This window comes from Durio zibethinus, chromosome 17 (assembly GCF_047325235.1).
Source record: "Durio zibethinus cultivar Kanyao isolate XHJ-2024 chromosome 17, ASM4732523v1, whole genome shotgun sequence".
NCBI lineage: Eukaryota > Viridiplantae > Streptophyta > Magnoliopsida > Malvales > Malvaceae > Durio > Durio zibethinus.
Genome location: NC_143178.1, coordinates 17,321,076 through 17,337,723, shown reverse-complemented (window position 1 = coordinate 17,337,723; position 16,648 = coordinate 17,321,076). Strand labels below are relative to the sequence as shown.

The following is a 16,648-nucleotide window of genomic DNA, read 5'->3' as shown; positions in this document are numbered from 1 at the left end:
TTTCCGATGGTTCTCCGCGGCCAAGTCCGCCGTCTGTCATCGGTCTCCGCCTTCGCTGTGACTGTAAAACCCAAAAAATAGATTTCCGAACCCTTTCATGATTTCGAACTTAGATTTCTAGAAAAGATTTTAGAATTAAATATATCTAAACCCGAAAGTCACTTTTGCAACCACCAAAATTCGTCCTTTCGCTACCTTTGAAAGAAACTCCGCTATTCGCATGTCTAAAAATCCAAAAAGACAACCCACAAGCGAACTAAACCCGGAACCCCATAAGCTCTTCGAAAAAAAAACTGTGTTTATTTTTGCTGCTGTGTATTGTGGTTCTATTCAGGCTATCTGTGTGGTGGCTGTCCCTTCATTCCATGTTTGTGACTTTATATAGTCGTTTAGAACCAGAAAAATTAAGGTTTCAATGAATTGATGAGCTCGCAGACTCGATTTTGATTTTATTCCCTTCACTTTGTCGTTTTTCTTTCTTTTCTATTCATGTTTCTTTATTGAAATCTTTCAAATTTTGCAAAATTTTAAGATTTAATCAATTGGTAGAATCGAATATTCAATTTCTGATTATGTTTTTAAGTTTCCACTGATTTTTTAATGATTTTTTCATGATTCTTTAAATTTCTCCAAGGATTCCTTTTCCTAAATTTTCATTTTTTCTTGATTTTCGGCCTTCCAAATGTTAAAAAAGAACTCATCCTATTCCCCAATTTTTCTTTTTGTAAACATTTGACTTTTATTAGTTTTTTTTTTTTTTTTTTTGGCCTTTTTTTAATTTCTATTTTTTAATTTTTCGGATTTTCGAAATTAAGGAGAAAAAAATGAAAAGAAAATAAAAGGAAATAACCAAAATAAATTAAAGAATAAAAGAAAAAAAAAAAAGGGGATATTCTTATTTGAGCTTTAAAGCCCAATCATAAATTTGGGCCCAAGACCAAACATGGCTAACTCACTAAAGCCCAAACAACATATAAATTGTCCAAAACGAATTCCACAGTTCAAAAGCAATTTTTGGATCAATATTTAATCCAATTCAAATTAAAATCTAAATTGATCAAAAGATTAAAAACAAGTCCAATCATGAAATTTTAATTAAAAAAATATATTCAAAAAAAATTAGGTGTTTATATAGCTTACTTGATAAATCAAGTTGATTGAGCTCAATTTCAAATAAAAAATAATTAAATTAAATTCAAATTTTATCTAAATCAAATCTAAATAAAATACATATATATCATTTACCTCATCATATTGCTTCTATTGCCCATGGAAATATCACATTTCTTGGAATGTGTCGTACCATAACTTTAATCTCATTCCCCAAAATTAAAATCCCAAGACTGTGAGCCATAATCACATGCCAAACGCCACCACGAGTTTAGATAAGGAAAAATTATAATAATTTCTTTTGTAGAAATTGAATTAATTTAAATCCAAAATTATTGTTCAAGGAATCCATTGAAGAGTACGGAACTGCAGGACCACGATTGCACAAGGGGCGAAAATTTGGGGGCTTTTTTTGCCTTTGGGCTAGAAATTGTTAGATCAATCGGAATTTGTTCTCCCTAAAGCCTAGTAAGCAGTTGGACCAAGAAATCAGACCCAAAAAATAATAATTATTATTATTATTATAAAAAAAAAAAAAAAAAGATTGCCGAGTGAAGGCTAAAATCACAAAGCTCAAAAAGGCGAGTGAAGGTGAGAACTGAGATCCCCAAATTGGCGAGTGAGAGAGAAAGCGAGTGGCAATTCAAACCCCGCAAGAAGGAAACCCTAATCCCCAATTCCCTACGCGCCTTAACCCCACTCGCCTTCGGTTTCCGCAGAATCATCACTCATGCTATTTCACCTCCACTTCAGGTTTCTCTCTCTTTCTCAACTATTTCCTTTTCAAATTTGCCTTTTGAAGATTGACAATTTCCCTGTTCTTTTTCTTTTCGAATTCGATCGACCAAACAAATTTTCTTTTTTACTTTTGTTTTAATATTAATATATGCTGAAATCTTCACAATTATCGTGTTGTATTAATATTTTTGTTTTTGGCTGATGAATTATCGTGGTTCATCTCTTTCTCTCGGCAATGTGATTCAAAGCGAGTTGGAATGGATATTAGTTTGCTGATAAAAGAATCATTTTGTTGATGTTATAATCATTTGCCTGCTGAATTTTATTATCTAATTTATGACTATGACTCTTAAATTTTAATCTTTCTGTTCTTCTTGAAATGCCCATCTTATATGGAATTTGTTTCCTTTTGATATATGTATATCCAGCATTAGTCAAGAGTTGTAGAGTACTTGAGTTTGTTTTTCTCTTGTCATAATCGGATGGGTTTTTAATATTGACATGATGTGATCTTTCTTTCGACCTTCTTTTCAGGTTCAATCAGAGAAACAGTTGGTTGAAGTAAATAAGTTTCAATCATGGACATAGATCTTAGGTTAACTTCTGGTGAACATTGTAAGGAAGATGAAGAAGCAAATGGAATTGATAATATGTTAGATGGTGATGAAAAACTGCATCATGGAGTGGTTCAGGCTGGAAATGTTGCTGATGTAGGAGAGGATGTACGTGCTGAAGATGTTGGGGAAATGAATTCTTCTGCTGTGGATACAAATCTTGAGCCACTTTCTGGTATGGAGTTTGAATCACATGGGGAAGCATATTCTTTTTATCAGGAATATGCTCGCTCTATGGGATTCAACACTGCTATACAAAATAGCCGTCGTTCCAAAACATCAAGAGAATTTATTGATGCAAAATTTGCCTGTTCTAGATACGGGACCAAGCGGGAATATGACAAATCCTTTAACCGGCCACGTGCCAGACAAAGCAAGCAAGACCCTGAAAATACAACTGGTCGGCGATCATGCTCGAAGACGGATTGTAAAGCAAGCCTGCATGTCAAGAGAAGGCCTGATGGAAAATGGGTTGTACATAGTTTTGTGAAAGAACATAACCATGAACTTTTACCGGCCCAAGCTGTCAGTGAACAGACCAGAATGATGTATGCTGCAATGGCTAGACAATTCGCTGAATATAAAAACGTTGTTGGTCTGAAGAGTGATCCCAAAAATCCATTTGACAAAGGTCGAAATTTGGCATTTGAAGCTGGAGATGTTAAGATTTTGCTTGAATTTTTTACTCACATGCAAAACATAAATCCAAACTTCTTTTATGCAATAGACCTTGGTGAAGATCAACGTCTGAAAAGTTTGTTTTGGGTTGATGCAAAGAGTAGACATGATTACAGTTATTTCTGTGATGTTGTGTCTTTTGATACCACTTATGTCAGAAACAAATATAAAATGCCTCTTGCGCTATTTATTGGAGTGAACCACCATTACCAGTTCATGCCACTTGGATGTGCACTGGTATCAGATGACAGTGCAGCAACATTTTCTTGGCTAATGCAGACATGGCTGAGAGCGATGGGTGGACAATCTCCTAGAGTTATAATCACCGACCAAGACAGAACTGTGAAATCAGTTGTTGAGGAAATCTTTCCAGATACTCATCATTGTTTCTTTCTATGGCATGTATTGGGAAAGGTTTCCGAGAATCTTGGTCATGTAATCAAACAGCACGGAAACTTTATGGCAAAATTTGAGAAATGCATCTACAGGTCATGGACGGAGGAAGAATTTGCCAAAAGGTGGTGGAAAATTCTTGATAGATTTGAACTCAAAGATGATGAATGGATGAAATTGTTGTATGAAGACTGCAAAAAGTGGGTGCCAATCTATATAATGGATGTTTTGTTGGCAGGGATGTCTACGGTTCAGAGATCTGAGAGTGTAAGCTCATTCTTTGACAAGTATGTACATAAGAAGACCACGGTGCAAGAGTTTTTGAAGCAGTATGAAGCAATTTTACAAGATAGGTATGAAGAGGAAGCCAAAGCAAATTCTGATTCATGGAGCAAAGTACCTACACTAAAATCTCCTTCACCTTTCGAGAAGAGTGTTTCAGGGGTGTATACACCCACAGTATTCAGGAAGTTTCAAGTTGAGGTTGTGGGTGCAATTGCTTGTCATCCAAAACCAGAAAATCATGATTCGACATGCAGCATTTTTAGAGTTTTTGATATTGAAAAGAATCAGGATTTTGTTGTTACGTTGAATGAGATAAAGACTGAAGTTTCTTGTATATGCCGATTATATGAATACAAAGGCTATCTCTGCAGGCATGCTATGGTAGTTCTCCAAATGAATGGCCACTCAGCCATCCCTTCTCAATATATTTTGAAAAGATGGACGAAAGAGGCAAAGTACAGGCATTTCACGGGAGAAGAATCTGAACAGGTGCAATCTAGGGTGCAGAGATACAATGATCTATTTAAATGGGCACTGAAGTTGATTGAGGAGGGTTCATTATCTCAAGAGAGCTACCATATTGCATTCCGAAGCCTGGAAGAAACTTTTGGGAACTGTTTGAGTGCAAATACTTCTAACAAGAGCCTTGCTGAAGCTGTCACATCTCCCGCCCAAGGTATGATCTGTATTGAAGAAGACAATCAAAGCAGAAGCACAAACAAAGCAAATAAGAAAAAGAACCCAACCAAAAAAAGAAAGGTTAGAAATAGCCATTGGCATGTGGATATATTATTTTGCAGATTTTGTTCCCAGTCCTTACTGAGTTTTTTGTTTCTTGTTTTTTGTTACAGGGAAACTCAGAGCAGGAGGTAATGACTGTTGCAGCAACAGATGGCTTGCAACAAATGGTTAGTCCTGTTTTATAAATCAGCAGCCAGGTGAAAGATGTTTTAATGATTTAAGAAACCGCCTTAAAAATAGAATAGCTATAGGATGATTGTAACTTTTTGAATCGAGGAAATTTTCTCAGGCATGTGTAATAAAATTGGTCAAACATTGATCACTTGAATTGTATTTTGCAGGAGAAATTAAGCTCAAGATCAGTAGCCCTAGATGGTTATTTTGGCCCACAACCTAGCGTTCAAGGAATGGTAAGAATACTGAACAATTGATTTCATTTATCTTTTATGTCAATTATATACAATTTTGTGCTTTATGCTTTTTGCAGGTTCAGCTTAATTTAATGGCACCACGTGATAATTATTATGGGAATCAACAGACTATTCAGGGGCTGGTATGTTTCTTATTATCAAAACATAATGAGCAAATAAGATAGCTCCATTTATCCAGTAAAGTGCTGTATTAAAGAAACTAATTTTGCAATGCGGGGTTTTGCATTCATAGGGACAGTTGAACACCATAGCAACGAGCCATGATGGTTACTTTGGCACTCAGCAAACCATGCCTGGGATGGTATAGTATCACTAGGTGCTATTTATAATTCTTTGATTACCAAGTTCAAATGGTGACATTGCGAGTATTCTGTTTTATTCATACAGGGACAGATGGATTTCTTTCGAGCACCTAGTTTTTACATTCGGGTCAGTCTTCCACACATGTTGCTAATGTAACCTGGTAAAATCAAGTCAGTTTTGTTTTCAGGACCTTCTTACATGATTCCATCTTCCCCTGACAGGATGATCCCAATGTAAGGGCTGCACAGTTACATGATGATACATCAAGGCACACATGATGGTGCTTTTCTCACGGTTAAGGTAGTGCTCTAGCCTGCAGATATTCATTCTTTTTTCCCTTATTTGATGATTTATTAGTTAAGGAAGAATGTCTGACTGTAGGTGAGGATGTAAGAATATAATTAAATCCTGGATAGGAGGGAAGCTGACTTGGAGGTAAAAAAAAGGGAAAGTGAGACGAGCATTTTCCGAAGATTATTAGAGCTAATCTTCCCTTCATTGGTGTCTGTAAGATAAGATAGAATAGGAGATGTGTAGTTGAGAGTTCGGACAAATTCAGTTAGGGGCTTATGTCACTTGTAAAGTCCGTTGTATTATTGTCTGTGGTTGTTACTGTCTAAAAAGAGTATGTTGAATTCCAGTTATAACTTTGCTGCACACTGTTATATATGCTACAGATATGTTTATCTTGCAACCATGCAGAAGTGATATTTACATCTCTTTTGGCGCACCCTATCTGAGATGTACTTGCATTACTTGCTTTGTTACCAAATGAGATGTTGAACTATTTTTTGGCTGATTCTTAGTGAACTGCAGGCTTTGTGGAATTATTGAAATTAGCATCACATATACCCGTCGATTAGATTGGGATTGTTTGCTATTTTTTATTTTTTATTCTCTGTTTTTAAAAATTTTGTTTTTATTTTATTTTGTTTTCAAAATTTTAAAAATATAAAACATGTTTGGCAAGTAATGTTATACATTGAAAACAAGTATTATTGTTTCAAATATAATAATTTAATAAATGAAATAAAATTTTTATAAAATTAATATTATATTCATTTAAATGCCACCATAATATTAAATAATATTATTTTATTATTTCATTATATTTAAATATAATATTATTTAAACAATATTAGAACTGAATAATATAATAAAAAATATTAGTTCAATTAATATCCTGAAATTAATACTTATATATATAAATTATTAGATATAATTATTTAATATTAAATTTTGGTACACAATATTACGAATTAATATAATTCTAATTTATATTCAATAATATGCATTAATATAATATTAAATAATATATAATATTTGATTAAATATTTAATATTTAATGCATTAATGCTTAATATAATGCATTAATGTTCTATAATATGTAATACTTAAAATTAAATGGCTATTAAATTTAAGATTTAATATTATATTATATTTAATTAAATATTAAATTATTTAATAAAATTAGTTATGTAGTATTAAATATTATATGTTACTTTTGAATTGTTAAAATTTTAATTAAATATTTTAAAGTATTATTTTTTACTAAATTTAATACTATATTATTTATAAAATAATTAATTATATTTATAATTTTTATTATTAAAATATATAATATTATATTAACAAAAAAATACTATTCACTTATGAATAGTGTCAACAAACATAAACATGTTTTTAAGAAATTTTTGCTTTCAAAAATTTTGGAAATTTTTTTGTCTTGGCTTTGTAAAACCAAAAATAGTTAACAAATTTGGTTTTCGAAGTGAATTCAATTAAAAAAAACCCTAAAAATACATTGAAAATCCACAAAAATACAATAAACATTGTTGCCACTCTTTAAGGTAAATAATATATCAAAATCATATCATCCATACCTCCCCTTGCAAATCCTATTAGGCCAGTTTCACTAATGGATATTGTTATCGAGCGATATTTCGATAGACTTATAAGATGAAGAGATATTATCTCACTAGTAAAGCTCCTGGGGAGCACTTTGTGGTCTAGAATCTAATACACAATCTTACAATATACATTGACCTACAATCTTGATGGTTCGATAATCAATTTCCAGAATCATAGTCCAAATAGCGAATTATAGGAGAAATTGATAGTCCGAGTAATGAATTACAAATTAACATAAATACAACTATTTGAAAACATGATAAAATATACAACAACAGGTTGGCGTCCATTATCCATTCAATTCACAAAGGTTTTCATTCCTTTACCCTTAATAAAAAAGATTGTGACTATATTAATCTAAACCATGATGATTTACGTAATAATAGGTTGGACCATAGCTACAAGGACTAGGTCTACCTTTACTCCAAGGATTTTAGACTTGAGGAGAGCTTATTCAACCAATAAAGAATATAATACTAATGACTTTTGGCTTCATTTCTATAGGAAGATAAAAGTGTCATGTAAATTTCATTTAGATTGTTATAGGTATCAAGATCATGTTATAATGTTATTGAATGAATCTAAGAAGAAGAAATCCATCAATAATAATGGTTTTATAGAGTTTGCCTCTAGTGAGTTAAAAGGATTTACAGAACATGATTGAACAACTAACTAATCTTCGATGAAAATAGTACCTTTAAGAGCATTCCTCAGTTAATAAACTTTTTGATAGATAATGCTCAGATCACAGCTAAAGATCATTTAAAGAGTTGCCTATCAACAGATGTTTATAATCGTTATATTAGTCATTTAGGTCACCATATGCTGGAGGTTATCATCATATAGGTGTTAGGATTATTGTACAACAGTCTTCAAGAATCCTCGGTTGTAAGGGTATCCACATTGTTGGACAGGCTCGATAAAACAATTCGAATACAATCAGTGATTATAAACAGTTTGTCTGAAAGTGATAGTAGTCAAGCGGAAAGTAGTAAGAAAGGTCGTGTTCATAAATAATAAGAACTAAATTGCTTAAGTTAATGCTAGAAAGAAATTTAATCGTAATTGATACCTGCACAATAAAGGAGATAAAATCAATTGTGAAAAGAAAAGGAAAAGGACATTACCCATTAAACTCATTCGTAATATGTAATTATAAGCCTTTTCCCGATTAAACTAAATCTTCCTATGGTCTGGGAGCCGTTAGATTGGAAATCAAAATTAATGATGCCAAGAATGCTATCGGATATTAGATAAGGTTAATTTTTTAATCCTTTCTTAAATTTATATAATTAGTTTAAAGTTCAATCTTCATTTAGAGTTATATCATCCCATGACATGTACAATTTCAATATTTACTTACATGATCTTTTGTACAAGGAAATGTGCAAAATCTTGAATAGATTTCAGTCACAGGGATTTAAAATAAATAATAATGATAACGTATTGGAACTCATAAAAATAAATCGTGCGAGTTTAGAGAAATTAGGTCTTCTTGCACCAAAAAAACTCGCACACGTGAATATGAAAGAAGCCATAGGCCTATTGAAGATATGTCATGTCAATGACGGGGCTGTGAAGGATCTTTGTAGCCTTGGTTTTCTCTTAACGGAGTTAGCAAAGTAGGTTCAGCGTGCAAGGTATGAAGAATTCATATTAACACTTGGCTCAGCATACGATGGTTATGTATTTTATCTACCGGCCTTTATGAACTTCCGTGGTAGAATCTACCGCCCTGGTATCTTGCATTTTCATGAGCGTGATTTAGCTCGAAGTTTAATACTCTTTGCCGACAATCATCAAAAAGAAAGCAGCGAGTTGGGGATTGATCAGATCTTAGAATGTTCGGCCGCATTTAAGTTTAAAAATTTCTTTTCTTTTGATGATGCACTTCATTGGTATAAGGAAAACCAGAGTAGTTTGTATGCCTCTGAGGAATCTTTAATGAGGTTTGCTAAAGAAGCTAGTGACCTTTTTCAGTTCATAGCCAAGGTGCTGTCTCATGATACTATTGATGATTATAATAGGCTTCCTATAGGTCAAGATGCAGCTGCGAATAATTATCAGATAATGAGTTTTTTTTGCTTAATGAAGAAATGGCCCGACGAACGATCTTATTCCCCACAAAGACCGGAAAATTCAAGATGTCTACTTATGCTTGCTCAATGAGTTTAAGGAATTCTTAGTAAAAACTCAAAAATCTAAGAAAAAGATTAAAATCAAAGAATCTAAGTTAGATAGAAAACTCTTAAAAAACCTCTTAATGCCTTTGATCTATGGGAAGATAATAAACAACATGGTTGTGGATATTAAGGAAACCTATGGTGAATGGCTTCGTTTAAAGGATAGCTATAACCTCGCACAAGTTTGCTATGATTTTTGGAGCAAGAAATATCCGGGCATAATCAATTTATGAAATTGATTAGTCTCATAGGTTGGTTTTGTTCAGCTAAGGGTAGGGCTGTCATCTATATTATACTCTATTTCACAACTGTGCAAAATTATATGTCCGGTGTACAAAAGGAAATAGTGCTTCATAAAAAGGCTAGCAAGAAGAGACGCAGAGTTTCTCTCAGTGTACCGACTACAAAGAGGGATAAGTGAAAGACTCAAACCTCCACCTGTGCTAACTTTATTCATCAGAAGGATGCGTTTATAGCCATGAAAGTTGTCGAATCGCTATTAAGTAAAGGAGCTCCTATATATACCATACACAACAATTTTATAACAACTCTTCCTTACGTCCAAATGGTTCCGGAAATTTATATGAATGTGTTTCTGAATATGGCTCCTTCACTAAAGATAATCAACGAGTTTATTTATAGCAATTTGATCAAACTTGATTACCCGAATTACATGGATGTACACGATTATGACCCTATCATTATTGATGAACCTAAATTTCTTGTAGAGATATTGAAGACGAGGTGATTCTCGTATTACTATCACTGGGTTAAAAAACCTATTCCAACTTATCATCTAACATATATTTTGAAATCACTTATTCCTAAGGATTCTAAAACGAATGAGAATAAAATATGGGATAAAAAGATAGATGAACTAGTCATTTCTTATAACATATTTGTACATGGTATGTATTATCAATATATGGATTCAGTAGAAAAATCACCTATAGATTTAATTGAAGAAAAGATGTGGGAAATACCTATAATTGAAGAATGGAAGTGAATAAAATTCAAGAGACCTATCGAAAGCAGGAATCATAATTACAGTGTTCATTACTAGTACATCGTATATAAATATGTTACTGTTAAAAAATTTAAGAAAGAAAAATAATAATAAGGATAAAATATGGCTTTGAAACTTGAGGAAATATTATTTTAAATGCAATTATGTTTATAAGATATAATAAAGTCTTAAAAGCTTTCCAAATCAAAAGTAATAAAATTGATCAGGTAGAAAAATCTTTTTATAATAAATGAATAGTTACTAATCAAGTCAATTTAAAAAGTTATGATATTCTATACAGTCATATTTTCTTGTTCAAATATGTTTATTGAAACCATCATGTTTTTATCAATTTAAACATATTTATTTAGAATAAAAATAAATTTTAGTAATATTCTAAGATAAAAAATAAAAAGATTTAAAAATTAAATATACTTACTAAACAAGCCTAATATTCTGAAATAAAAAATTAAATCTATTTACTAAACAAGCCCAAGTAACCTTAGTACCCAAATGCCTATCTTTGACTTTTAAAATTGTCTGACCCACTAGAAAAACTCCTATCAAGCTCTCATAACTTGGCTCACTCCAACACTTAGTTCAATTACTTAAATAACATAAGTAATCTCTTTTAAACTACATATAAATGATCTTTCTACATAATGTGGGATACACCACATTCTAAACTACCAACAATCCTCCACTAGTTTGGAATGTCAGTGCTTAATTTTTAACCTTTCACACAAATAAATTTATGAATACAAAAAAATATCTTTCAATTTAAACTTTTAATTAGTGTATATATCTTAGAATTCTAACGAAATTGATGGTGTCCTCAGATTAAACCTCAACTCCTATTGTTAAAATTGAAGATATAACATACATAATACTTATTTAATATTTTGTCAAAGGCTTATAACTGCTTTAGCACTATTATAACTATGTGTTTATCCTTATTCATAAACATTTACAAGAAAGTTTTCAATTTTCTTATTGAAGCGACATCACTTTTATATTTATATAAGTATAGTTTTTTATTTATGTTTCCATTACTATAGATATTTAATTATAAACTCTATTAAAAGTTCAATCTCATCCTCTATTTACGCAATGGCTTGCACTAGTATTCCAACTAGTATTCCAACTAGTATTCCAAATATTTAGAATGGGTTGACTAGTGTTTACAGACACATAACAATAACTTGTTGTTTGCTATTAAACTTTGCAATTAGAGATTACTAACTCACAGTTAGGTTCTCATTATTGGTGTCTAAAAGGAATTTTAAACCCATTCCATTTATGGTGCTTTTTACCAAATTTCTAGGTAGCACCTTAGTAAGAGGATCTACTCGGTTGTTAGCAGATTTAATATATGTTATGATAATTACCCTTTTTTTATCAGTTCTTTGATATAAACATGTCTTAGACTAATATGTCTAGATTTTCATTAGAAATTTCATTATAAGCTTTAGACATAGTAGCTTTACTATCATAGTACAAAGAAATAGCTGTCATTAGTTGTGGTCACAACTTTATATCCATTAATAAATTTCTTAGCCATTCAGTTTCCTTATCTGCTAGAGCTAAAGCTATAAATTCATATTCCATAGTTGAATGAGACATGCAAGTTTGTTTCTTGTTGCACCACTTTCGTGGGTAAACATCCATCCTAAAGTGGATTTATTATCACTTATACTAGTGATCCAGCTTGCATTTGAATATCCTTCCAAAACAGCTAGATATCTAGAATAAAATAAGCTAAAATCTTTAGTTCTTTTAAGATAATCTAGAACTCTTCCTATGGCTTTCCAATAACTTATACTGGGCTTATTTGTATATCTTGATAACTTGCAAACAGCAAAAGCTAAATCTAGCCTACTACAATGCATAGCATATATAATACTTCCAATAGCACTAGCATATTCAAGTCATGTAATTACATAACCTTATTTTTTGTTAATTTTATGCTTGTATCATATGAAGTACTGGCTTCTTTTATATTAAGATACTTAAACTTATTAAGTAATTTCTCAATATAATGACTTTAATTAAGTACGAAACCCTTGTTATATCTCTTAACTTTAATTCCCAGATGGTATCAACTTTATTTAAATCTCTCATTTTGAAATTAGAAATAAGATATCTTTTGGTTTCATTTATGCTAATCATATTAGTACTAAAAATTAGCATATCATCCATATAAAAACATATATAACTCTATATTCTTTAGTAAATTTTGAGTAAATGCACTTATCTGCTCCATTATGTTTAAAACCATTGGTTACTATAGTTGAATCAAACTTTTCATGCCATTGTTTAAGAGCTTGCTTTAACCTATAAAATGACTTAATTAATTTACAAACTTTATTCTGACCTAGAAGAATAAAACCTTCTGGTTGTTCCATGTACATATCTTCTTTTACGTCACCATTTAAAAAGGTTGTCTTAACATCCATTTGATGCACATGTAATTTATAAATGGAAGCCAAAGCTATAAGAACTCTAATGGATGTTATTGTAGCTATTAGAGCATATGTATCAAAATAATCTATGCCTTCCTTATGTTAAAACCTTTTGCAACTAATCTTGCTTTAACCTATAAAATGACTTAATTGTTTAAGAGCTTGCTTTAACCTATAAAATGACTTAATTAATTTACAAACTTTATTCTCATTACCTAGAAGAATAAAACCTTCTGGTTGTTCCATGTACATATCTTCTTTTACGTCACCATTTAAAAAGGTTGTCTTAACATCCATTTGATGCACATGTAATTTATACATGGAAGCCAAAGCTATAAGAACTCTAATGGATGTTATTGTAGCTATTGGAGCATATGTATCAAAATAATCTATGTCTTCCTTTTGTTAAAACCTTTTGCAACTAATCTTGCTTTAAGGGTTTATATAGAACCATCTATATTATATTTCTTTCTAAATACCCATTTACATCTTATAGGTTTAGAACTGGAGGTAAATCTACCAAGACCCATGTATTATTGGACATGATTGAGTCCATTTCATCATTAATAGCCTCTTGCCAAAAAGTAACATTTCTTAAAGTCATAGCTTCATTAAATGTTTTAGGGTCTTCATTTACATTTAGTAGAATTGGTGTTTTATTAAGCACTTTGGTTATATTTCCTTTTACTAGAAGACAATAGAATCTGGAAAAACAAAATTAGAATGCAAAAGATTCTCTTTTCTAGTTTTTTGGCTCTTTTCAAGTTCAACAGAATCATTACTTTCTTTTCTTTTATTTCCAGTCGTAGGAATCATTTCAATTTGTGTCTCTATATCAATTTTAGTATCACATATAAACTTATTTTCAAAAAATTGTACATGAATAGATTCATCAATAACAATAGTATTTAAATCAAGAAGTCTATATACTTTTGAATTTTGTGCATAACCAACAAAAATACTTTCAATACTTCTAGGTCTTAATTTTGATTTATAAGGATTAGGTATTTTATAAAAGGCAATGTGCCCCCACATTTTAAAATAATCCAAATTTATTTTTTGCCATGATTCCAAAGTTCATATGGTCTCTTCAAGAATTTTTTTGAAAGAACTCTATTATGTATATGGCATGCTATTAAAAGTGTTTTTCCCTAAAAATTTTGAGATATTTTAGCATTTAATAATATATTATTTACCATATCAACTAATGTTCTATTTTTCCTTTCGACTACACCATTTTGTTAAGGTGAATAAGGGGTTTTTTATGAATAATTTCATTATCTTCACAGAAAAGAGAAAACAAATCTGGAAAATATTCGCATCCCCTATCATTTTGAAGAATTTTGATTTTTTTTCTCCTTTTGATTTTCAACAACTGATTTATATTCTTTGAATTTATCAAAAACTTCATCTTTTGTTCTCATTAGATACACAAAAGTATAACGAGAACTATTATCTATAAATGTTATCAAATACATTTTTCCTTCTCTTGTTAATAAACCATTTAACTTACAAATATCAGAATGCACGAGTTCTAACAATTTTGTATTTCTTTCAACTTTAGGAAATGGTTTCTTAGTTATTTTTACTTTGATAAAAATTTCACATTTAATGTCATAATTTTTTTGGTATGTTATATAACCATGCTTAGTCATATGATTCATATATTGATAATTTAAATGTCCTAATCTAGCATGCCATAAAAAAAAGAATGCTCAATAATATAAGCAGAAACATTATTATTTCATTAATACTTAGTTTAAACATACCATCATTGGAATATCCCTTTTCAATGCATACACCATTTTTGGACACTATAACTTTATTAGACTCTAGTACAATTTTAAAATCTTTCTTACATAATAGATTTGTAGATACAAGGTTCTTTTTAATCTCAGGAACATGAAAAACATTAAGTAAAATTAGTTTCTATCTTGAGGTAAATTTCAATTCAACCATTCTTTTTTCAATCACTTTGGTAAAAACATGATTTCCCATAAAGATGTTTTATGGTCTCTTACATTCTTCATAAGTCTTGAATTACTCTTTGTTGTTACAAACATAAATTGTTGCACTAGAATCGAGCTACCAATCAGATGACTTATTTACAGTAGCCATATGAACTTTGATCATTTCAATTTGCATGTCAGTCACCATTGCAATAAGTTCAATAATTTCTTACTCAACCAGATTTGCCTTGTTTTCAGAACTAGAACCAATCTTAATTTTAGCATTTTTAAATATGCAATCTTTAATCAAATGTCATTTCTTTCCACAATGGAAACACATTTTATTCTTGTTAAATTTGGATTTTTTAAATCCATTTTTCTTGACTTTAAAATTGTTTTGAAATTTTCTTAAAGATTTATGAGTTTTTTTAGAATTTTATCCACTCATATAGTTCACATTGGAACCTCTAAAAAAGAGTGCATCTCTTGTATGATTTTTTGCTTCAATCTATATGTGAGTTTGAAATTCTTCAATAGTGAAAGTATTTGTTGAATGCAAAACTTTCTTCCTATATCTATTCCAAGAAAGAGGAAGTTTTGACAAAATAGCTCTAACTTGAAGTGAATCAAGAACCTTAATTTTGTAGCTCACTTAACTTAGAAACCAAAATTTGCAACTTGTGCACTTGGTCCATGATTGGTTTGTCATCAGTTATTGAAAATTCAAAGTATTTCAAGGCCAGAACTTATCAGTACCTTTTTTTTTTTCGTTCATGTATTTGTGTTCAAGAGCAGTCCATATCTCTTTTGGTGTTTTCATATTTCTATATAGGTCATATAGACAATCAAATAATGAATTCAAAATATAACCTCAATAGACTAGTTTATCGTCTTCATGTTTGCTTCTTATTACCTTAACAACATTAGAAACTTCAAGAGTTGGTTTTGGAATTGGTTTCAAATTTGGATCAAGTACATAAAACATCTTCAATGTAGTCAACAGAAAAACCATTTTATCCTTCCACCTAGTGAAGTTTGATCCATTAAAACGATGAAGTTTGATTACATCTTGATTTTGAAAATGAACCTCCATGCTTGATTTCAAATCCATAGCAATAGTAAAGACAAAAGTAGATTTAGTATCATGATTACCTTTAAATTGTTAAAAAACTTAATAAAAAAAAATAATGAGAAATTATTAATATGGCTTTGAGACATGAAAAACACTATCTTAAATGCAATTATACCTATAAGATACAAACAAAGCCTTATAAAACTCTCCAAATCAGAAGTAGTAAAATTGGTCAAATAGAAAAAAATTTTTATAATAAATGAATAGTCACCAATCAAGCCAATTCAAAAAGTCATGATATTCTGTATAGTCATATTTTCTTATTCAAATATGTTTATTTGGACTTTATTTTCTTGTTCAAATATGTTTATTTGGACTATCATATTTTTCTCTGTTTAAACTTGTTTAGTCAGAATAAAAATAAATTTTAGTAATATTTTGAAATAAAAATAAAAGATTGAAAAATTAAATCTATTTACTAAATAAGCCAAGTACCCAATTGTCCATCTTTGACTTTAAAATTGTCGACCCACTAGGAAAACTCTTAGCAAGCCCAAATAACTTGGCCCACTCTAACACTTAGCTCAATTATTTAAATAACATAAGTAATCTCTTTTAAATTACATATAAATGATATTTCTACTCAGTGTAGGATACATCACATTCTAAACTACTAATAATTATTCGATCGTATAGGTTAGCATTTATCTATTTAAGAGGTTAGCCCCCTATTTAAATAGGTCGTAAGTAACTTAGTGCATTTAATAAAAAA

General features: G+C 30.5%; 1 protein-coding gene across 2 annotated transcripts; it reads left to right on the top strand.

Moving 5' to 3' along the window:
- Positions 1-1,697: 1,697 nt before the first annotated feature.
- Positions 1,698-6,023, top strand: LOC111282485 (protein FAR-RED ELONGATED HYPOCOTYL 3-like). 2 transcript variants are annotated; one of them, XR_002689243.2, is made up of 9 exons: positions 1,698-1,863; positions 2,383-4,577; positions 4,670-4,756; positions 4,901-4,969; positions 5,047-5,112; positions 5,223-5,291; positions 5,378-5,419; positions 5,515-5,593; positions 5,675-6,023. XR_002689243.2 is itself a non-coding variant. In XM_022870595.2 (9 exons), exons 2-8 carry the CDS (start codon positions 2,427-2,429, stop codon positions 5,569-5,571), a joined length of 2,511 nt encoding a protein of 836 aa, XP_022726330.1. In that variant the 5' UTR covers positions 1,698-1,863; positions 2,383-2,426; the 3' UTR covers positions 5,572-5,593; positions 5,675-6,023. The 2 variants fall into 2 exon arrangements, 1 of the variants encoding a protein (XP_022726330.1); XM_022870595.2 differs by having other exon boundaries at positions 4,670-4,726.
- Positions 6,024-16,648: the final 10,625 nt, after the last annotated feature.